Raw genomic sequence first — 24,140 nt, 5'->3', positions numbered from 1 at the left:
GCTTGCTGTTAAAGTAATATCTGCTTTTCGTTCTTTAAGGCTCTGTGAAATGTGGAGCTTTGAGAGATGTCCCCTTGTTTCAGATTTGCCCTCTTTGTGCTTTTTGTGCTTTAACCTGGCAGGCAGCTAAGACCCACACAGATGCTCATTCACTGCCTCAGCCCACCCAGTGGGATGGGGGAGAGATTTGGGGAAAAAAAAATAGGTAAAACTTGTGGGTTGAGATATAGACAGTTTGATAGAGCAGAAAGGAAAGGGGAAATAATAATAGTAATTATGATAAAGGAGTATACAAAACAAGTGATGCACAGTGCAACAGCTCACCAGCCATGGACTGATGCCCATCCCATTCCCAAGCAGCAGCCCCCACCCCAATCAATTTTCCTATATTTGTTGTTCAGCATGTCACCACGTGTTATCAGATGTCAGCCTGGGCCAGCTGTCCTGGCTGTCTCCCCTCCCAGTTCCTGGTGGACCCCCAGTCTCCTCACTGGCAAAGCAGCAGAAGCAGAGAAGTCCTTGGCTCTGTGCAAGCACCGATCTGCAACTACAACACTGGTGTATTATCAGCGTTACTCTCATCCTAAATCCAAAACACAGCACCATGCCAGCTACTAGGAGGAAGATTAACTCTATCCCAGCTGAAACGTGGACAGTGCTCAGTTACTACCTCTGCAGAGTTCAGCAGTCCAGCCTCCCAGCCCTCTGTAACAGATGCTATTGTGCAATGTGAGTGACTGTGACTGAAGTTTCCAGAATAGATTTTAATTAGAACCATAACTTCATACAGTAGCTTGGAATGAGTACAGGGGGAAAATCAAAACAAGAGATGAAAAAGAAAATGCCAAAAGACAGAAAAATAAAAGGCCATTTTACTGGCATTTTATACTGAGAGGCAATTGACAGGAAATACGCTGCATATCTGTGAAAAACAAAAGCATATAGCAAGCAATAATAACTTTTTGAGAACCAAAAAAGCCAGATCCTCAACTGGTGTAAATCAGCATTGCTTCATTGATTTCATGAGAGCTGCCATTTCTCATAGACTTCACTGGTGCTGTGCTTGTTTACACCAGCTGAGAGCCCTGGCCAGTTTGGCACAAGTGAAATCAAGAAACTTGGAATACTTTTTATGGTTTGCTTTAAAAAAAAAATAAAATAAAAAAATAATTTTTTATAAATCTTTTGTTTTGTAGATTGTCCTCCACTTGGTCTAGAGACATTAAAAATTACTGACTTCCAGCTCCATGCCTCTACAGCAAAGCGATATGGCCTTGGGGCCCACAGAGGAAGGCTTAATATTCAGGTAACATCAATTTTGCTCCTAAGTGGGAGAACGGCTTCAGGTTGTACGGCTGTATAAAGAGAGCCAATGGATGGTTATTGGTTCTGACTACTTTGTCAGCTCATGTAATTCAAATGAAGGGGAAATGCTAGAATTAGAGCGGTGAATAAGGTTGATGGATAACCCTTAAAGTTGTGGGGCTTGTTTCCTGGGTTACAAAATGCTCCAAACTTTGTGTGGTGAGGGTACAAATCCACACAGACCTCAATGTGTAAGCAGAGGTAGCAGCAGCCCAGAGCTGCTTCCCTCCCAGCTGTAGAAAATCACCCCAGGTCCTCAGCAATACACCTGTAAGGAAACTCCCAGAGCAAGCTACATTTTATTTATTTTTTATTTTTTTGTCATTTGCCTGTAGTTAATGACAGCAGTTAATTGAAAGTGTGTAGTTCTAAGTGAAGCACTTGCCCTGAGGCAGCTTTTCTAAAGCAACGATTATGCTGCAAAAAATTCTGCAATTCATAAGCTGCTAGCTTCAGAATTGTTTAGCTGCTTTTATTTAACATTAGAGATGTGCTTAGGTGCTTTGTAGGACCCAATTCTATTTTCCTACTTCTTGTGTTTATGTTTTCAACTTCAGGAGTGCTACTTTCTGAAATACAATCCTTTCCAATGTAAAAAGTGTGCTTTTGCATGAGAAAGCACAACATTTAAAGCTCGAACTCATTAAGAGGATACTACCACCAAGTCAGCAATAAAAATGCCAAAAGATTATTTCATTTATTAGTTACTTTTTATTATTAGACCCCTCAGTAGATTTATTTTTTTTCTCTAGCTAAAGGGAGCTGTCTGCTAATGAAGTAAGACTAAGACTGGGAAGGATGGGCTCTAATCAGCGGTGTAATTTCACCTGCTGCCCACTGCAGGGTAACAGTGGGCAGCTGCTGGGAGGTGGCACCACTCTTGGATAAAATTCCCCTCTGCAACAGCCTTCCTTTCCTTCAGCTCCTTGTAGTGCTTCTGCAGAAATATCTCTGTGAATTTCTCTAGGGGAAGAATGTTTCCTTCCCTTCCCTTGTGTGTTTTAATGGGTTAATTTTTGTCAGCATGCTTAATAAAGCAGTTTGCAAACACAGAAGCAGTAAAGGCAGCTCGAGGTGAGAGGTATAGGCCTGCGGGCAGCATGGAGCTGAGAAGGAGCTCTTCCTTTCCAAGCCAGCGTGCAGGTATGGCAGGTTGGGTACGTGCAAAGTCTCACCTGCAGGCTTTGGGTTGAATTCCTGTTGAGAGATGAGTGGGGCATTTTGTTTCTTCACTTCATATTTACTGTAAAAAAAAAAAAAAAAAAGGAAGAAAGACACTAATGAATCCAAATATATATATATATATATATTTAATATGATATTCAGATTGATCCTATAGGAATGTTTAATTACTTTATTATAGTGTTCATAGGGTGATATAAAATCAATAATATATATCAAGGACTGTGATCCAAATTTGCATCATGAATTCTTTGTTGGGTGTGGTTTCTCATTTTCCATGCTGATACTAAAGTTTAGTTTATTTAAATACAAGAACAGCCATACTAGTTCAGCCTGGGAGCCCAGTGTCCTGTTGTCATCAATGACACCACCTAAAAGAAAATAGAGGAGAGCATTTTACCTCTGAGTAATGTTCTTCCTACTGCCCAGAGCCTCCAGTGGGAGCTGAAGGAACAGTCGGTTCTTCCTTCCCAAAACTATGAGATGCTTGGCTCAGGCTGGGTTTCATTCTTTTGGTGTCCTGTCTTCCAGGATCTCATGGCTGCACTTGTCTCCTCCTACATTCACCTGCTGGTTAGAACAATGCTTCTGCCTGTTCTGTGGCAGAAGTTTCTTTCTCCTTTATTGTGTGGAAAAAGGCCTCCACCTCTGTACTGCTACAGCTTTGTGCCCTCCCTGCAGAGCTGCAGGGCCTTGGGTTAAAGGATCTTCAGTCCAGTGCCAGTTTAAATATGGTTTTTACTATTTGTTTTTTTTTTGGTCTGAGATTTTTATTTAGAAAGATCATGGGGGTATTTTTGTGTTTTGTTTCTTTGTGTGTGGTGTTTGTTTGTTTCCATTAGCTTCTTCACTCTCCTGTTTATGAAGAAGCATTAAAAATGCATAGCTTTTTTTTTTTTTTAAGTTGTCATAAGTTGAATTCATTCACTTTGTTAATTTAATGCATGATTTATAAATTCAAGTAAACATCTCACTGAGACAAGGTAGCTTGATCTATATTCTTTGATTAATATTTGATGATAATTGTTCTCATTTTTCAGGAATGAAAGGTTTCCAATTAAATTTAACAGCAATTTAAGCTAAATATTTGATTGCTATGAAAACCTTATAACCTCAAAAATATTTTGAAGTGTTTATAGGACAAATTCAAATTTTCCTCCCCCTTGAGGGGAAGAAAAAAAAGAAATACAATTCTAAAAGAAACCTTAACACAAATTCCTTAGGATTATTTCCCTTTGGAAATATATTTGGAAATATACTTATTATTGATTAAATCCTATTTCAAGTATTACTTAGTGATAGATATGCAAAGACACCTGCTTCTTTTTAATCTAGTAAAAATAATTTTTTTAGCTTTGGAGAAGCTAGCATCAGGAAACAAGTGCAGGAAGGAAAAGCAACAGTGTTTATTTATTTATTATTATTATTTTTTTAATTCTTAATATTTGCCCCCAATTTAGGTAGGGCTTCTTAAGATGTGCATAATTGTAAATCAAATCTGGAGAGTCTAAAGGCTATGTTTACAATTTAAGTATGTGCATAGCTTTTGATTAAGTCCAGTTGAAAGAGTAAAGACATGAATATGTAATTTAGTAGTTTTTGTTGCTGTGATGTTCTTGTGGTTTTGTTTTTTTTTTTTTGGCTTGTTTGCTTTGTAAATAAGCTCTTCTTTCTCCTCTCTTTCCTTCTCTCTGTAATGCAGTGGAGAGGTTTATGCCCTGATGAGCATCATGCTAATTAATGGGCAGCAACCTCAATCTGAATGAGGACTGAGATTCCCAGCTGAAGCACTGGGAGATATGGGCTTTTGTTCTGCAGAAATTAGTGGAACTTCACCAGGGGTTAGCATGATGCTGGTTCAAGGTGCTCTACAGGATTTTAATGCTTCCTGGCAAGTGTTGGTCTTAAACCCTAAGGCTACATCAAATTCCATCTTACTTTAAAATGCCTTGAAATATTTTCTTGATAAAGGTTAGAACTAAGGCTGTTACCATATTTATTCTCATTTCCCATTATTCATGTCTCCTTGAGGAGTTTATATTCCACTGTTAATGGTGTTCCTCCCTGTGACTTACACATTTACTGTGTGTGGAAGTGTGCTCACTGTATGTGAGCTTCACATTTAAAATATTGAAATTTGAGTATAAAATCAGATGGCTTCATGCAAATTTGGAAAATGCAGGAAAACTAATAAATTTGAAGCTGCCCTATCTTAGGTTTGAATGCTGAGAGATTCAGTTCTTAAATTACCTGTTTTGCATTACTTCAGATGCTACCAGGCTCAGACTGGGGAAAGAAGGGTTGACATCTGCATCCCCTTTTTGCAAATTAGACTACTCCAACACCCATTTAGGTAGAAACTGTATGTAAAAATGGAAATAGACTTGTCAGCTTCTGCCACTGTAAGCCAGCTTTGAATGTAATTTAATTAGCCATATAAAATAGCTGTACAACAGAGCTTAAAAGTGTCTATAAAAATTTACAAAGTTTTCCATTTTCTTCATTTCTCTTTGGGAAATATTTAAGTATATCCTTTCTTGGAGTTACATGGATGGCAATGATAAATCCATGTTAAACACAGATGATATAACAAAAATAAGTGTAGTCTCTGAGAACCATATGGAGAAGCTTCTGTGCTTTCTCTGACAGTAACCAGCTTAGTGCAGAACATTTCCTGGCCTTTAGCAACAAGATAAATATCTGAAAACCTCAGATGACATGTTTCTTTGAGTTTTATTTCTTGTGTGTTTAGAATACACAAAATATCTTTCAGCTATTTCTTCTATGAAAATGTTGAGAAGGGGTGTGTTTGAGGTGTTTATTGCTAGTAGAAATTGGTATGCAAGTTGGAGTACAGCAGGGAAGTGGGTATTCCTGAATCCTTAACCTTTGACATTAATTTGCTGTAAGGCCTGAAAAATCTCTGATGAAAAATGAAATAATTCTTGGAATGGTAACTGGTGGAAAACAGTATTACAGTTTTCATATGCCCTGCACACTCCATTGCTGCTTCTGTGGAACAAAGAGGTTGCTCCTTCACTCACCACTATTGAAATGGAGTGGAGATTGTTGTTGTTGCTTTTTTTTTCTTCAGAATTTCATAACTCTGAAGACCATGTGGATAATTCCTTCTGGATAAAGGATCTATTATGCCACAGGCACAGACAGTGGACTGAAGTTCTGTTTGTGCTTTATAAGTTAAATTTATATTTAACAGTTCTTAGTTTTTGAAGGGACTTGCAAAATTCTTTCTCCCTGCCTTTGAGTAAGAAAATATTTTGGTCTCTCCGTGTAGCTGTGGAGAACGACAGTCTCAGGGGTCTTAAAATGGAGCCAAAGGAGAAAATGAAATGAATGATGACTTCATGTTTTCTTTTCTTTTTCACGTGAAAGACCTTTCGTTTCTTGGTTCTGATTTATGAAGACAGTTTTGCCTTCTTTTCAGGCAGGTGTTAACGAAAATGATTTTTATGATGGTGCTTGGTGTGCAGGAAGAAATGACCCGTTTCAGTGGATTGAAGTAGATGCTCGAAGGCTAACAAAATTCACTGGAGTCATCACACAAGGAAGAAATTCTCTCTGGTCGTAAGTACATTCTGGTTTTCCTCACTGAGATCTGAGCTTCCAAACCAAGGAGTTGAGGTGTTTTCTTAAGAAAAAGAATGAGTGAAGATAATGTATGAAGTCAAGTACTGAATAAAGGAACAGTAAAAAGGCAAAGTGTTTATGTATGGCATAAAACAAATTTAAAGGTCTACAGTCATTATTCACATCTGGCGAAGGAAGCAACATGATTCCCTTCAGTTATATGCCTTTATACTCACCTTGTTGAATTTGCTTGTGTTTACCTTTCTAGTTCTTCATCAGTATTTAGCTTGATCAGTGTATCATGCTAAGGAATAATTGGTGCAACTCTAAAACATGACTCTTAAATGAACAGTTAAAACAATTATCTATATCCTGCATTTTTGCTCTAAGGAGGAATTATAATATAACCAAAACCCACACAACGTGGTGACGAGGACTGCAGTATTCTTGCAGCAATCATGCAGTGCTGAGTTTATGGATGGTCAGATGACTCTATGCAATTTGAGCCTGCTTGCTAAGAAGGTTTTAGGAAAGAGTGCTTGCCATGAGTATGTCAGCTGTCTTGTTCCCTTGTTGCAAGGAGGAACGCAGCTACCTGTAGCCTGGTCTTACACATTTGGTCCCATAATGTTGTCCATTTCCAATGCTGAAAACATCTATGAGCTTTCTGGCTGTTTCTCCTGTTATGTACTGAATATATCGCACAAGGAAAAAACTGTTTTGCACAGAGCTGTGTGCAGTCCTTTGTGATCTGCTTCTGAGTATAGGCACCCAGGTCACTCTATAATATAACTAATGTGAATGAGGTGAAAATTATTCTTGGCATTGGAATATAGCAATCAGCTGGCATACACAGGAACTGAAGGTGAAGGCTTATTTTCTTCAATTCAGTTTCAATTAACTTCTTGTTTGGTTTAACAACATTATGTGAGTAAATAACCCTGCTCATGCTGCAAGATCTTTTTGACTAAGTATGCAAGAGATGCATTGCATTAGTCCGGTTCTGGTCAACTCTCACATTAAGAAAATTGGTGTGCCATATAATGAAAGGCAAAACAACAAAAATCACTTTAGTTAAGAAATATGCATTTTTTTCTTCTGCAGTTTAGTCTTCTGGTTTTATTTCTTTTAGCATTGGTGTGGGAGCCTTTTTGACAATAGGGTATCTATATTTATTCCACATTGTTCTGTATTAAATAATTACTGTAGAAGAGTCTTATTCTTTTCTGTATTCATACTCTTGACATTGCTGTTCCCATCAATGCCACTGTTGCACTGCTTCATCGTATTGTATTGCTATTTTCAGTTCAGATGTATTGTCAGTTTACAGCTGGACTTGATGCTCTATTTATAGTTGTTATTCACTGCCTATCTGTTTTTGTTTGGGAGGGAAGTGGTGTGGGGTTTTTTTGTTTTTGTTTTTTTTTTTTTTCCTTCTTGCTTTCATCCTCTCCGTCATGAAGATTTGGAGGGCAGGAGGAGAGGTGTTGGTGCTGGGAGAGCAGGTCCAGGCTCCTCCTGGGTTGTTACTCAGGTCACAGTGGAAAAAAAAGTGCACTTCTGCCTTGTAGGAACAAGGCTTCCTGGAAAAAAGAGCTTCTCTTGTCAGGATCTGATGGCCTCCATCTAACTTGGTTTCTGTTGATGTAGCCTTGGCTGTGGGAGTGGTCTCCCTGGAGTCCAGCTCATATTCTTCCTTTTGCTAGATAAAACAGATGAAACCAGTTTAGTTTATGTATGTATGTTCTTCTCTATGTATATAAGACCTTAGATTTTTAAAATAACTTGTTATACAAGTTATAACAGTATAACTTCCTTCCTCAACTCCTCCAGCAGTCAAGGAACTGAGAAGAAAGGAAAAACCATGAAGGCCTTCCTGGTGTGGGCAGAAGCTGAGCAAAGAAACTGGATGTCAGTAGAGGCCCTAGAGAGCATGGAGCAGAGTTCATCTTAGAGAGGAGTTTAGGGGCACTGTTGAAAGCTTTGGTACCTGTGACTATTGGGGTGTATGCTGTGAATTTCTTTTGTAAGCCAATTGAGTAGAAGCAGGCTGGTGGGGCTTCTACTGGTGTAGGCAAGTTCTTTTGTGGCTGTTCTGCTACAGTAGGCACTAGATATGAAAAAGATTCATTATCTTCTTTCTCTTACATTTAGCTACTGGCTGTGATGGTATCAAAAAAGAGTATTTATGATAGAGTTTGTAAGAAAAGATTCCATTATGTTGCCTGAGGCACCTTCCCAACTTCATGAAGTTACATGAAAGGAATATAGTGCATTTGTAGCTAATAGAAACATATATTGGAAAATAAGCTTATTTCAGGTAGAAGAGCTAGAAGAAAGCCCTCTCTTCTGTGTTGTATTACAAACAAAAGCCTGCCAAGCTTGGGAGCCAAGGTAAGATTTTATTTAAGCCTTGGAGACTTTCCCAGCATTATATAAAAGTCAAGGCACTAGGGTACGTCTTAGGTTCACCAGTGCTATTATGTGATAAAGAATCAGAAGAGCAATTTTTCTCTCTTCATATTGAACAAGGAAACTTTAACAAAATGGAAAATTTTACTTAAAAATTCTCTCTGAGCTTCCGCCTAGATCAGATTCATACCTTTCCTGGTCCCTTTAGCTTCCTGCTGCTGACTTAATGAGGACATGTAAAATGACAAGGAAAGACAGCTGAGGACACCCAGCTGAATGTTGCAGCAAGTAACTGCTTTTCATTGTAAGGCTGTACAGGCAGTACCACTGGAGTTACTAGGAGTATGGCCTTTGATTCTGCTGGTGTTTCTGATGCTGTGGCCTAAGTTAGTGTACTGGTGGTGGGAACAGCCCTTTACTTTTATATAAGCTCTGGCAACTGCTCTCAGGCTTTGCTTATTGCCCACTACACCCAAAGAGTGATGGTTTCTTTGCATCAGCCTTGCTTCTTGGTTTTAAAACTTCAGAGGGTATTGATGAAATAAAGGATATGCCTGATATAATGCAAAGTACACAAAAATGCAAGGGGTTGTCACTATTTTTATGCAGGCAGGAACTGCTTCACCTCAGTTATTTCTCTCCCAGTCTCACTTGCACAGTTGTTTTTTATTGTCCACCTTCCCCTGTGGGCTGTGGCTCTGCTTGCTTTCCCAGGGCTCCTGGGCCTGGGCTTGAGACATGAGAGCCTTGAGGAGAAAGAGGCCAAGGTATGGAAACAGCTCTTGAAAGCACATGTGACCTGACTAGAGAAAGAAGGAAACCATGCTTGGTTAGTAATGAATATTTGAATTGTTTAATCACTTCCTTTATAGAGAAAAACACTTCTTGAAGTCAAATGTTGTACTTGAACTGTGTGGCTGCAAATTCCATGACAGTAACTTGGAAACAAATCTTTCTGCTTTTCTCTTTCCCTCCTGTAATGAGCAGAAACAGCCTTTGAATGAAAACTGAATTTGAGGAGTCTTTCCTTTTACCGGTCAAAGCAACCATGTGGACTCGATAGCTAGAGCTATTCAGGCACCTCAGTCATTCTTGAGAGACCCAAAATGGTGAAGCACTCTTTTAATGTTGTAAATAGCAAACACTGGCTAGACTGTCCAGATCTGCAGATGTTGTATTTCTGAGGTAATGGGGAACAGCTACAAGAAACAGGGCTCCTTTCTGACTTTATCCTGATGACATCTGAAACGAACTAGTGTGGTCCAGTATAAATAAGATCTAACACCTTGAAACTGAGCAGAACATCAGTTCCTTCCTATGAACTAAGTATATTTGGAATTCAGTCTCTTGGCCATTACCATGCTGTTTCACTATGACTATCCCGTAGTTAATAAAAAGATGATATTGATATCTCTATGCAGAACTGTTTTGTTTGCCTTCAGATAAGTTGTGTGAGTGATGAAATGCCTGGGATGTCCTCCTCTTAGAGCCTGACAATGCCAGCAGAAAAGATTGACCTGGGCTACCAGAGGATTTACGGCTGAATATTTGGGGGAGAAATATAGAGTATAATTCTCCAGTTCTGCCAATACATCTTTGACTTTTATGAACTATGTATCTTTAAACAACTGTTCAAGGCTGAGTGGGACACTGGAACCATCACTGTGGAATTGTGCCATGTTTAAAACAATGATGTGATAGTTTAAAATATGTACTCTTTTGACAGAGGGAAAGAAAATATTAATCACTCTTAGCAGTTTGGCAAGAATCTAAAAAACATAGGAAACATGTTTCCCACAACCCAAACAATCTTGATAACTCAACACCATCTCTTGTATCAAGAAAAAAAACATGTCTAAATAGACTCAATGTGTACTTTTAATAGAATGCTTCAGACTTTCAATGCGGAGGATGTTTTGATATTAGAGAAGTTGATGCGATATTTCAGTTATCAAGTTGTATCTGTGATGGTGCATTTTATTAAAATTAATCTTTCAAACACGTTAAGTTAAGCACTAAGCACTACATATCATGAAATACAATGACAATGTGAAAGATTATGGGTGAAACAATCTGTAAAATGATCAAGTTCTAAAGAAAATTTCTGGAATTTTGCAGGTGAAAGTCAAAATACTTTTTTTCCAAAAAAAGCTTAAGAACTTGAGCTTTATGAAAATATTGTTTTACTTTTATAGGCAGTCATTATGAGAGGGTTTCAAGTTAATAAACTTCCTTGCTTACAGGAAGGTAGAATTTCTTGCTTCATTCCCAGTTCAGCAGCCTGTCATGGTCTTAGAAATAGTAACTATCTTCATGAGGAGAAGGTAACATCAGTGTCTCTGGTACTCCAATAATCAGGAATTAAGCAGTGATATCCCAGTGGAGCCACAGTGGCATTTGGGTAAGCATAGTGGATAATCATTGGTATTTGACTTGTTGCTACAGATGCATAAGAAAACAATTTTGCACCGTACATGGGAAGAAAGGACAAAACATGCACAAAAAGGCACAATGCTGCTTTTGAAAGCATCGTGGGATAATTGTAAATACATCCCAGTTCACAAGAACAACTGCCATGGCTGGCATTGTCTTTCAAAGCAATATGTTGTCACCATGCAGAGGTTGCTAAAACAGACCCTCATTAAAGACTTCAGCAAATTCAATGAAAATGTCTAAATTTTTTATCCAAGTCTTGTAATAAAACAAGCAGCTGCTGCGTACTGACATGAACCGTTACAGTGCATTAAATCAGTGTGAGCTGTTATTTGCCCTGACTGGGTGAGGACTGCAGAGATTGTTACAGCCTCACTGAAGTCACTTTCACTGAGTGAATTGCTCCAAATCCACTGAAATCATATCAAATATAGGATGGGAGTTATGCAACAATCTGGATTCAGTGTAGAAAAAGCTCCCTCAACACATCAATGTTACTAGTTACCTACTATACTGGTGTTTATCACTGGCTTTGTTAGTAAGCTATATTTTTCAGTAATTCTGGCTTGGTGGAACTATATCTTGGGTTTTGTGTTGTGGTATCCAGGCAGTCAGCTTTTAGCATCTTCAGCCTCAAGTGCTCTCTATCTACTTATCTTCACTCCCTTTGCTAGGTTCACCTTCCTCCTTGGTCTTTGTGCCCTGTGCATGGTGTGGCACGCAGCCCAGTGCTTCTTATGGATGCTTGCTGCCTGCTCCTGAAGTTCGGGAGCCGCTCTGTGACCACCTCTAGTGATCCTGCGTGGGTGGAGTTTTGCAGCAGTGCACCCAGAAACGTACTTGTGCTTTTGCTACTCTGCTTGACAAGAATGTCAGAACCGCTGACATTTTGCTGTGGGTAGGATTTGTCACGGTGTTCGCGCTCCAGTTAGGACTGTTTTGCTGGGTACTTAGTGACTCATGGTGCAGAGGCTGGGTCACTGCCATCCCCACGAGGAGTGCTCCTGGCTGGTTAGCCACAACTCAGCTCTTGGAAAGGGCAACATTGTGTGGAGAGAACCTGTTCTGCAGTGATGCTGTTGGGGGTGTTCAGAAGGTGAAGGAAGGCTTGTTAACTCCCATGTAAGGAACCAGACTGGGAAACTTTAAATCAAATGAGCTGAAACAGGAAAAGGATACACCAGATAGGACACAGGCAACTGCTTAAACCTGTTTATCATTCACAGATTTGATTTTTATATCTTTGAATGTGAAATATGACTCGTTGCAATGAGAGTGACCACAGGGGGGTTACTGAAAGGCTGTCTGGCAGCTGCTGCTTTTCCCTCCACCTGAGCATCCTTCCCAAGCTAGTGTCCCTTTTGCACACACTGAACTGCACTTGGTTGTGGTATTGTGTGCACTTGGTAGGCATGAGCCCTATCAGCATTGCTTTAAATATGCTCACAGCTGTGCACACAAATGGCAATATTTGCTGGTTACTTTTGGAGCTTTTTATTTTCCATTAATTTAATATTCACGAGCAGGAGACAATGCATGATGTGGCAGTGGCTGTATAGTTTGGATTCATCTGAAGTATGTAACCAATATGAAAAGGTGTGGTGGGCACAGAAAAGAAAGGGACAATGTGAAATTCCACAAAGGAAGGTGGAATCAAAAACACCTTGTTTGTGTTCAGCAGGTATAAAAGACATGAAAGGGGAAGGTCTGATGTAGGAAAGATTTCAAATGCATGCAAGAATTTCAAACCCTTTGCAAGGTTGCCTTGTGAATGGTAGGTGTTAAGACTAACATCTTAGAGGCAGAGGATGTTTTTGACCTGAGGCCTGGGACCCTCAGGTTTTGTTACAGTCTGAATGTGAAACAACAACAGGAAACTGAATTTTCAAGGAAAGTTAGAAAATCAGAGAAAAAAAAAATCATAAAAACCCAGCAGTAAGTAGCAAACATTGAGAGTGAAATTTTCCCAGTTTCTACTCACTTGAGAAGGGAGCTTTGAAAAAATTCATGCTTAATTCATCCATAGCAAGTGAAATTCTGGCCCTGAGCTTTTTTTCACAAGGCCTCTGAAGAGCAGATTTCACAGCAGTATATTCATTTAAGTCAGCTAGAAGCAATTTAAAAAATTAAATATTAAAAGATTTCAATTATTAAAAAAAAAACACCCTTGCTTGCTATTCAAGCTCCATCTCTTAAATCATATTTATTTTAATTAGTTTGTAAAACTTGATGGGCTACCTGTGGTTAGCCAGAGCATTTTCTGACTTGGTTTGTTCTGGAAACTGTTGGGCAGTAGGTGATTTAAAATGTTATCTGCATAAATGTTATTAGATTATATTAATGGTTTTATATTTATTTGCAAGAGACTACAGATTGCTTTTTCAAGCAGAAAGTCATTTAATTGCCAGCATGCTGATTCTGTTGCATCGTTAGAGATTAATCTAAAATTTGCCTAACTTTTTTTTTTTCTAGAGATATTTCTGTTTCAACCACTTTGGAATGTCTGTTTATACATTATTGGAAGATATAAATCTGTTTGCTTGCCTGTTTCTATCTTCTATTATTTCTGAGGTTTTATAATGCAGGTAAATCAGGTTATCCTGACAGTAGCAAAAATAATATGGTCAGCTGGAGCCAGGTCCACTGTAGACAGTGCTAGCCTGAACTCTGCCAGTGCTTGCTAGTCTCATCTCCAGCATCTCAGCTGCTGTGGTCTCCAGCTTCTACTGACAGGCACCTGCCAACCTTCCTCATTTGTCTTAAGTCACGGGGCAATTTGGTGATGTGTACAAGCACACTTGGAGACTGAGATAATTTTATTTGTTCCTTATTCAGCTTCCCATATTTGAGGAGCCTGGCCTTAAAATAGGTCATGTAGCAGATCCTGCTCAAATGAAATAAAACCATATCCAAATAGTCAGAAGTCTCAATTAATGTACTCACCTGCCGGAGGTCAGGCAGCCAAACTGCCTGGCATCTCTTCACTGCTTCTCATTCAGCGCTGTCTGTGTGCTATGCTGCATTTTGATATCAGTGCTTCTTACATAAAGAAATAAGAGAATATAATAATATAATAAGAGACTTGCCTCTGTCCATAGGCAAGTTGCTTAAGCTTCCCTCAGCTTGCCTTTTTTGGATGGAAATGCATAAGCTGGACGCTTCCATACATCACGGGAAACTGAATTGAAAATGTTTAAATAAGCATAATCTAAAGACAATTCATCACAGATGAAAATCAACTAATTATAGAAAATAACTTTAAGAATTTCATTACAGTAAGTGAATTGGAATTGTGTTTTGATTTTTATATTTACTTTCTTTGAAACAAGTTGATTAATCTTGGCAAAAGATAAAGAGATTTTTCAAATAGATTTCTTGAAGAGATGAAGCTGGTGTAATTTTTAAAAAGGATTGTTAATGGGAAACACCTGGATCCAAACTATTCCTGTCAAATCTACATCTTGTGATCTTTTTATAGCATAGATGAAATTCTGAGGAAATCATGTAGGTAGCACTTAAGCTCATCTTTGTGCTAGAGTGCAATGAACTCTTAGTACTTGAAAAGATACTGTTAACCTATACCTTCTGTATTGCCTAGCTTCCTACCAAGAAAACCTCGATAATTAATTTGTTCCTTTCTGAATGCTGATGTACGACTCTTCCCTGAGTTCTGCCTCCTTGACTGTGTAACAAATGCCTGTGTATTTTGTCTCAGAGATATAATACTAATGTCCAGGGAAGTTTTATAGACTGAATTCAGAAGAGCTTCTCTATAACAACTGTAGGGACATCCTAAGTACTGTAAAACTTTATACTTTTCTTTCAAGTTTCCTTAGATGGCTTTATTGTTCAGTGCTGATGGGGCCCAAAAAGGATTTCATGTGATGTGCTGCAGAAATTGTGTCTGCAACTCCAAAACCCAATGAGATGAATCTTATTGTCACTAACAAAAGAAAGCAGATGACATTCCCCAGTACTACTTCTGGCACAAGGCTTTTCTTTGTGATGGGTTTCCCTGAAAGCTTTACATTTCCATGTACACATGAACAAACCAGACACCCTGTAAGAATTAAACTCTTCGATTCCAGGAAGCACTGTGCTTGCTGTAAACAGGCTGGCTGTTGATTTGAGCATGTGCAACGCGTTGATCCGCTCCCTGGAAGTATCAGACCTCCCTTGCTGCACATGGATGGGAATTTATATGGAATTTATATGGAAAACCTGCAGCTTTCAGGAAGATTTAACATGTAAATGTTGCTTGCAGATCTGGATCTGTAGAAGTGCCTGGGGTTTAAAGACACTCAGTTGGGAATGTGATTTCAAGGCAGAAGACAGCTTTTTTTTGAGGGGAGATTGAATTTACAGCAACCTCCTTAATAGTGGCAGAAGCTTTTTATTTCCTTCTTATGACATGTAGGGGGGAAAAAAGGAGGAGGAACTTAAACCCACAGAGGCACTTTGGCTATTTAGTGTTAGTGGGAGAAAGAGCTGGTCACCTGTGATTTGTTTATTCTACAGCTCAACAGATGCAAAAGGGATGTTTATTCCTTACAGGCAAGCCCAGTTAAGTCTGTGGTGTGTGACCTAATACATCACACTGATTTATCTCCTCCCACGACCCTCTGTAGTCCTTCGATACTGCAACCATACAAGATTGGATGAAGTCCCATTTGTGTTTTAATTGGCAGACTGCCTCTGAAAAGCATGTTACTTGTTATCACTCAAGATGGATTATGTGTACTACTGATTAGTATACATTTTCCTTCAGGAGAAGTTTGAACTTTTGTGAGTATATGGAATGAGAAAATTAAAATATGGTAAATAAGTCCTAGCTGGGAAACATTAGTATAACAACAACATATTTTCTTGTGCCAGTAAATTGACCTGGTTCTTTAAAAATAAAAATAAAAAATTGTATAAGTGCTGTGACTTTCTTACAATGTTCTCAATTATAAAGAATGCCTGTTTTTATCTTGTTTTTGTGTGGTCTCAATATTCTCTTAGAATATTTTTTTTTCCAGCTGTAGGGTAATGAATATGGATGCATTGTTTGTCCTGATTTTAATTATGCAGCTAGTTGTGTGGTTGTTTTTTTGTTGTTCTGCATTCAGCAGTAGATGGTATCTTCTGGTTTGTAACGTAGACTCTTTGGCTAATCCTGATTTTAAAAAATGGCCATAATTCAGTTGTGCACTGAATATGCATGCCCCTTCCTCCTCACCCATTTAAACTTGTAAGTCTTGCTCTTAAGCTTGCTTTATTTTTCATTTGAAAAAGTTGTTTTTTCTTCATGGAGGTTTGATGTTGCCCATTTCTGAAATTCTTCCTTTTTATCTTTGATAGATGTAAATCTGCCTTCCTTCAGCTTACATGTATGAGTGAAAGTGAAATATTTTGATGCAACTACCACGTTATTGCCAAAGTTGAGGGAAAAGTTCTTTTCAAGAGTTGCTGGGAACTTGTGTAGGGCACTGGAGTCACGGTCTACCTTATTGTATATTCTTTCACAGCCACAAAGACTTGAGATGCCAGCATGGCACTTCACAGATCTGCTACCTCAGGAGGAGCCTCTACCCCAGGAGATCTTCTGTTGACAGGCAGAAAATAAGTATTTTCAAGGGCTGCTAACTTGTTAAAGTCTTTCAACAAATGTTGAAGTAATGTGTTCATTACAAGCTACGTACAATAAAAAAGAGTTCAATCTGCATGGCAGTAGCCAACATTTTTCCATTTAAAATAACATGAAGTGCAAAACCTTTTCATCTAAAATGGATGGTCAAAGGTTTGCAAAGTACAGGTACCAGTGTATAACAGTTGGATTATTTCAGTCAGTTCTTTCAAAAGCACATATTTACCCTCTGACTTTTTCGGGGTACTTATAGGTTGCACGCAGAAGTACATCCTACTAAGCACTTTGGTTTTCTGTCATTTCAAGTCTAGACCTCAGTTTGAATCATTCATACAAATGGGATAGAAAATGAAAGAGTTGGACATCTAAAGCTATAAATTTCCTGCTTCCATACTTTGACTTGAATGTTATTTGGAGGTCATTCTTTTTTTGCAAAAGGAGGTTAAGGGATCCATGTATTTTCTTACAAAGCTGGGTGAAATTGTGTTGATCCTGGGGCTGCTGAATTTGCCCTTATACATCCATTGGAAGCCTGAATACTTTCTATAGAACACGTGAAGGCTAATTTGCCCCTTTAAACATAAACACAGTTAAGTCAATATGTGAACATTCATAAGTAGCTTGTTAATGTTTTTCTTATTTAAAAGAAATAAAAGTACATATAGTTGCATGTGTATGGTAGAACAAGTTCTTAGGTGTGTCTGTCCTTCCAGGTCTTCCTGTATCTCTGATCCATATGACCTGTTGTTTCTCCCACAACTCCTATTGCCCCTGTTCTTTTTAATCCTAAGAGCTCTCCTTACTCAGGTTTCACTCTCAGTACCTCTAATATGTAGCTTAGTTAAGAGCCTGCTTTCAAGAATGACTGCTCTACAGGACAGGTGGTTGCAGATGATTTGTTTGCATACATGAAAACTGGATTTAAACATCCTGGACTATCATTACAGTACAAAGATATCTCTGAGGCATGACTCTCCTCCAAGCTACCGCCTATTGAAACCAGCTTTTATGAAGGGAAAAAAAAATAAAATAAACTTATGATGGAAGAGTCAGGGTGTTACCTTCCCCAGAGATGTATACACATTACCATGGGAAATGTCTAGACGGTGTATGAGCTACATTGATGAATCTCCACTCAGAATAGGGGAAGTAGGAACTTATTTCTTTTAACTCATCTTTGGATTAATACAGACAAGGTATTACCTTTGTATGAATGAAGATTTTACTTTTGAGATTAAAGGGGATTTTCCTGTAAATCAAGGAAACAGACCACTAGAAAGATCAAACTATCAAAGACTGATCTTGCAGTAATGCACAAGTACTGTGATCAATTAGACTGCTGTGAAGAGGCAGAATTATGTCTGCGTTCCAACCTACTGCTAATAAAACTGGGAATGACCGCAGGCTCTGGTTCACAAGCTATGGACTATTCAATATTGGTGCCAGGTGAAGGACTAATGCTTGTACAGAGGAATGGAACCAGCTTGTAAATAGAAAACAAGTGAATGAAAAAACTGATGCTTAAAATTCACAGACTTCTCATTGGGGAGGTTTTATTTTTTTCTATCTTCTCTGATAACAATTGTAGAAATAACGTGTTCTGTGCCTGAACAGATAAGAGTTCTCAATGCTGGAGTGAATATATCTGTTCTAGACAAGCCATTTAACCTGAAAAGGAAAGGAGAGCAGTATTCCCTCGCACCCTGGAATCCTAGAATATTTTTATTTTTTTTTGTCTGTGCACTGGCATTTCTTAATTATCTGTTAAATCTAGATCCGCATGTCACTCTTTTAATCCAAGTGTTGGTAGGACTGTGCCAAGTGGGGTTTCCAACCTTAGAAGCTTTATTACAATGCAATTTGCAGTCACTGTTATCTATGGAAAAAATAACTTGCTGCTTTGTCTTTTTCAAGGAGTAACTGGGTGACTTCTTACAGAGTACTGGTGAGCAATGACAGTCATGCATGGACAGCTGTCAAAAACGAATCTGGAGATGTGGTGAGTATCACAAAACTATTGTTCTGTGAAAAAGGTGGGGGGAGGGAGGCTGCCTATGTGGGATTTTGATTTGCCAGATTAATAAGTATAAGAGTAAAAGGCAGTATCTCTGTAGTCCCACCATCCTGATGTAACTTTAAAAGCACATTGTATAATATGGAGAGGGACTCAGAATATTCTGTATGGCAAATCTGCATGAGTCTGCCTATGGATGTGGATAACACCCTGGTAGTAGTCTTACCTGAGATGAGAAATGTCTCTAATTGCATGTCCTGCACAAGGGTTAGCATCTGTCCATTGATACCTGGGGACATCTCATGTACACGAGGTGCCCATTACTAGAGGGAGGGTGTGGAGCTCTGGCTCTTCTGCCCCTGCTCTGAGGAGCACGGAGGGACCGTGCTCTTTGAAGAGCAATTCTGGTCTGAGCCACCATTGACCTGGGCCTGTACCAGGTGACTTTATCTGATTCTGTTACCAAAGGTGTAGAAAGCCTTTTTGAAGAAATGATCTTACTGTTTTCATATGTTTGTTGCCTACGCAGATTTTTGAAGGAAATAGTGAGAAAGAGATCCCAGTTCTCAATATGCTGCCAGTGCCACTGGTTGCACGCTATATCCGCATAAACCCTCGGTCCTGGTACGAAGAAGGTAGCATCTGTATGAGATTAGAAATCTTAGGATGTCCTTTGCCAGGTAAGAGTCTTGCTTGGTTGGTGCTGACATGGCTGGCTGTGCCAAGACACAGAAATTTTATTTCCATTGGATATCTTGATATAATACCTCTCTTTAATGGACAGCATTATGTGAAAAGAAATGAAAAATATCTGCCCAGACACATGGGCAATATTAGGATAGCTCATTTCAAATGCAACTGCATAATATATATAAGTGGCTATATTAATAAGAACGAGTTGGCATGGATGATCTAACAAGATTTTCTCTGTTGTTTGGGCTGAAGTGCAGAGCAATTAATCTTACTGAGTACACATGTACTAGAGAGGCAATAGAATTATATATCAAGGCAGTCACTTGCAGATGTCTTAAGCTTTTAAGGCAAGAAAGAACCATTATAATTATGTCATCTGATTTATTTTTTATTTTTTTATTTTAATTTTGTTTCAAAAGCTATAGGACTTCCTTGAATTAATTTGAAGTCAGAAGCTGTGAATGAACTAGTGCTTATTTTGGGGACAGAGAAGGGAGGTATTGGGGATACATTTAAAACAAACAAACAAACAAACAAAACAAAACAAAAAATCTAGCATATTTAAAGTGTTGTTGAATCCAATGTGACTCCTGGTAAGTTTCAGATGACAGTAAATGGTCTTGTTCTTGATAAAGACTGAAAAAACACAACAAGATGTTTAGCAGAAACGTTAAGCATTATGTGTTTCTTTATTACTATATAAGCTCAAAATATAATTAGGACTTTGTTAGTGTATACAGATTACAAACTTATACAAAGCCACTTTAAAAAGAGGCATTCAATATAGCAAATTATGGTGAACCCACGTTTCTGCTAAGCATATCATAAATAGTCTCGTGGTCGATTCACATTGACCTATCTGTATCTACATAGATATTTGTAGAACTGTTCATTCAAACCTTTTTTTTTTTTTTTTTTTTTAAGTTGTTCGCTACTCATTCCAGATCTTTCGTCTGCTTTTTTCTTTGCTCTTAAATTCTGGCACCTTGGGGATAGCTCTCTCTTTTTTTTGCAGGGGGCTATGAATAATATTTTCAGAAATACTAGAACCAGAAAGAAAACTGCCTTTCCAGTGCCTATCATTACTACTTTAACTGTGACTGCTGCTGTTCAGAGACTTGCTGCATCCAATTCCACTGTTGATGTAGGGTCTTCACATACCAAGCAGAGGTAGCCTGATTTTTGTCCTTTAGATGTTTAAATACTCATGGGAGAATAAAACCAGTGTGGGTCATGGAAGGGGTAATTCTCTAAAGAAAAGTATGTAACAACTATTGTCATAAAACTAAATTGGTATCTTAAAATGAAGCAGTGCAAGTTAGCAGCACTTAGGCAACTGCTTTTCTGTTGGTAACAAATCCATCCTGGACCTGAATAGAAATGATCAGAGGAATCTTGTGTAAGACACTGTTCACTTTTTTGGTAGGATTCTGACTTATTTCAACCATGGGTTCAGAACTCCACTTCCACACGTTGTTTGTTTCCCACTATACCTCTTACCATGGAGGAGCAATTCCAGAGCCAGCATTTCCTCTCAGCTTTTGGTAGGACAGATGAAATTGCCCCAAATTCCCATATGTGGCTGCAGAGCTCTATTCTGTATAAAATGGTGTGAGACTGAAGAAAAAGAGGTTTCATTGTCACCATAACTCTACTACAGGACATGCACCGAGGTCTCCAGAGAATAATGGAGATGACACTCAAACTATTTTAAAGAGCAATTTATAGAGAATTACTCATAATCCTTTTCAATTCCATAGAACAGTACTTAAAGAAATAGAAAATATGTAGATATTTTAAGTTTTGTTGTTGTTTGTTTTGTAAATGCGGTAGTTTTACCCTCTATTATTGCTTATATATCTTATCAGGGTCAAATTCTGCTTTCCAACATTAACATTTGTCACCCTTCAGCTACCAGCGGTGGTGAAGGTGTTACTGAGATTGGAATATATCTGCACTTACTCCGCTGTTGAAATGAGTAGTGTTACAGCTTGTTGCAGATCTTGGATTAGCATGGAAACAGCATCAGTGTTTCCTCCTGGTAGTCATTTATTGAGTTAATTGTCTGCAGTGACTGATTCCGTTTATTCTTGAAAGAAAATACCATAATCATTCATTGAGAAACACAATGGGATTGGGGGTGTGTTTATTCAAAATGTAATTGGACTGAAAGAACTAATATGCTTTGATAAGCTGCTGAGCCATCCTTTAAGTTAAGAAAGGATGGATATTTTCTTCTAGCTCATTTTATTCATCACACAAAAAGCTCTCAAAACAAAACTACCCAGGTTGCAGAGGCCTCTCCATGTATACTTTCCTCCTGTGGGACATTTTTTTTTGCAGTTCCCTATAACTGAACTTCCTCACTCTTTATTGGAGTCACTTTACTTGTTTCCAGTTAGATCACCAGATGGTTTGGCCATGGGTCCGCCTTCTTTGATCATACACTGATTGTACAGCTAGAAGTCAGTTTTCAAAAGAAATGTTTGTGTTTTCTTTTTTTTTTTTTTTTTTTTTTTTTCATTAAAACCAGTGAGTTCTCACAACCCTATTCTTTCAAAAGCCCAATGATCCATGAAAGAAGTTATGCTATACTTAGTTTTCTTGAATACCTGGTATATTTGTGACCAGATCTGCACCTGAATGTGACCATGCAAGAAAACAAGTTGTCAAGAAGAGCAGCTTGGTCAGATTTTAGAGCTGCTCTGCACTGTGCCCTCCTGAGGCAATGGCAGTGAGGACAGAAAGGGCATAGGGGAATGCATCAAGGAAAAAAAAAAAAAAAAGTAGGTTGTAAAGAAAGAAGAGAGTTCTGGAAATCTTTCATGATTGAATCTCATTTCAGGTCTTTTTAACTTGTAGTGTAAGGCTTTATGTCTTTATTAATTCCTGAATACATTAAATGGTTTGCATTCAGCCTGTACTGTGTATCAGCTTTCCATCATGCAGGCTCACGGGGGAAAGGAAGAAAGGAATAACAGACAAAAAAGAAACCTGAATAAGATATTAATATTCTAGGAAAGCTTGTTAGCATTGGCAGAAGGCCATGAAGGTGGTTAGAGCCAGCTAGGACCTGTTCCTGTAGTAGGACAGTGTGTGCTAGATAACCTAAACATTGGACAAAAAGTGAGAAACCTTTATACAATCTGTGCAGAGATACTACTGATTGGATAATCTGTATTTCTAAGATTGTCATTTTTATTAGTGAAAAGCTTATATATTATTCATAATACACTTTTGCTGTACTGTAGGCTGGTTTTGACAAACAGCCTTTTCTGGACTAATACAGTAGCTGTACAAAAACAAAAGCTATGTTACTGAATTCTGTCAGTACCATCTTTCAGGCAACAGAAGTGATTTGCTGTTTCACCAATGGAAAAACATTTAGCTTCAGAGGAAAAATGCCAGCAAATCCTACCTGTGGTGAAGGATCAGTGCTGCCATTACTTGTTGGGGAAAAAAGGTGGACAAAAGCACCCACATTCAACTCTCTCTCCAGTTTCCAAAGATGGTAGTGTTTACACAGATGTAGACTGACACACAAAATGTTCTGCAATTGCCTCAGAGGGGTGGATGTACTTTCCTTGCCTGCTCTTTTTCAAACCTAAGAATCAAAAAGAAAATGCATATGATCAAAAGTACCCAGAAGATAGGAGAGAGAAAATTAGCTGAACTCTTCATGCATTTATTTATACTGTAGAGTATTCAAGGCAATAGGCAATTCTTTTAATGGAATAAATTTGTGATACAATTTAATTTTTAATAATTCTTATATGGAAAACTGTCATTGATATGATTATGCCATCACTTTCAACCCAAGATAAAAGACCAGCTTTAGCTCTGTAATGGAGGACTGTGTTTTGCAGTGGATGCATCATTCAGTCCTATTCTCATTGCTTGCCTCTTTCTGTCACGCTACCTGGTTAAGTCTAGGCATGAGCCCACCATGTAAAACTCTTCAATTTTCTTCGGTTATGAGCGATTGTTCATTCAGCACTGCTAAACTCAGTGCATTACTTTTGAGAGTAAAGTTTTGCTTAGAGTGCCAGTCTATCCTTGTGTTCTGCTTTTATAGTTATAAAGATAAAACTTAATCCTGTGCAATTTAAAACTTTTTTGAAGTTTTTCTGAGCAAAGAATGAAAAAAAATGAGACCAAATTAAATAATGTTACTGGGGAAGGCCAATGTATTATGTTTCTCCATACTCAGCATGACAGGTATGTAATACCTCCAAGTCTGTAGTGGTCATCTTTAAAAAGATATTTTGTGTTTAATTTCTAAAATGTTTACTATTTTAGAGAAGTATTGCCAATGCCCAATTTCCCTTATTTTTAGAATAAAACCGTAGGAACTCATTAGAAAGATTAAAAGATGCTAGAAAGATTTTAACAAACATCTACAACAGGTTAAGGGTTTGTTTTTTACCTGTCATATTGTCATCATGCAATATGTTTAACTGGAATTAGTTTTGAGATATTTAACTATACCTCACACTATATGTAATATAAAATTGTGAGGTGCTGTGGAGAGCTAAAATACAACAGAAAATCCCATCTGTATGTCAGGCTTCTGAGGAATCAGTCTGCCCTGGTACTGGGTTAAATTCATGGGCAAGGCCCAGAGCTGACATGCTGGAATTTCTGAGCTGACCTCTTGCTTTCATGTAAATGCAGATTGAAAAAATCTTCTGAGTTACTTGTCCATATTTACAAAGAATTAAGGTGTGAAAAAATCAAGCTACCTTTACCTGCAAACTTTATTAATTCTCTTGGTAATATAAAGATAGACTAGCAGAAGAAAATACTAATATATTCATCTGTATA

The 24,140-nt window shown here is 38.2% G+C and overlaps 1 protein-coding gene across 1 annotated transcript in view; it reads left to right on the top strand.

Moving 5' to 3' along the window:
- CPXM2 (carboxypeptidase X, M14 family member 2) overlaps positions 1-24,140 on the top strand; it is a 78,211-nt gene that overhangs the window by 23,045 nt on the left and 31,026 nt on the right. The window contains exons 2-5 of the mRNA XM_005023173.6: positions 1,197-1,306; positions 5,993-6,132; positions 18,524-18,608; positions 19,153-19,303. Of these exons, the coding sequence (XP_005023230.3) occupies positions 1,197-1,306; positions 5,993-6,132; positions 18,524-18,608; positions 19,153-19,303 (486 nt within the window). The remainder of the gene's footprint in view (positions 1-1,196; positions 1,307-5,992; positions 6,133-18,523; positions 18,609-19,152; positions 19,304-24,140) is intronic.

Source organism: Anas platyrhynchos, chromosome 6 (genome assembly GCF_047663525.1).
Source record: "Anas platyrhynchos isolate ZD024472 breed Pekin duck chromosome 6, IASCAAS_PekinDuck_T2T, whole genome shotgun sequence".
Taxonomy (NCBI): domain Eukaryota; kingdom Metazoa; phylum Chordata; class Aves; order Anseriformes; family Anatidae; genus Anas; species Anas platyrhynchos.
Note: the sequence above shows the minus strand (reverse complement) of the source record. Positions and strands in the feature narration are given on the sequence as shown.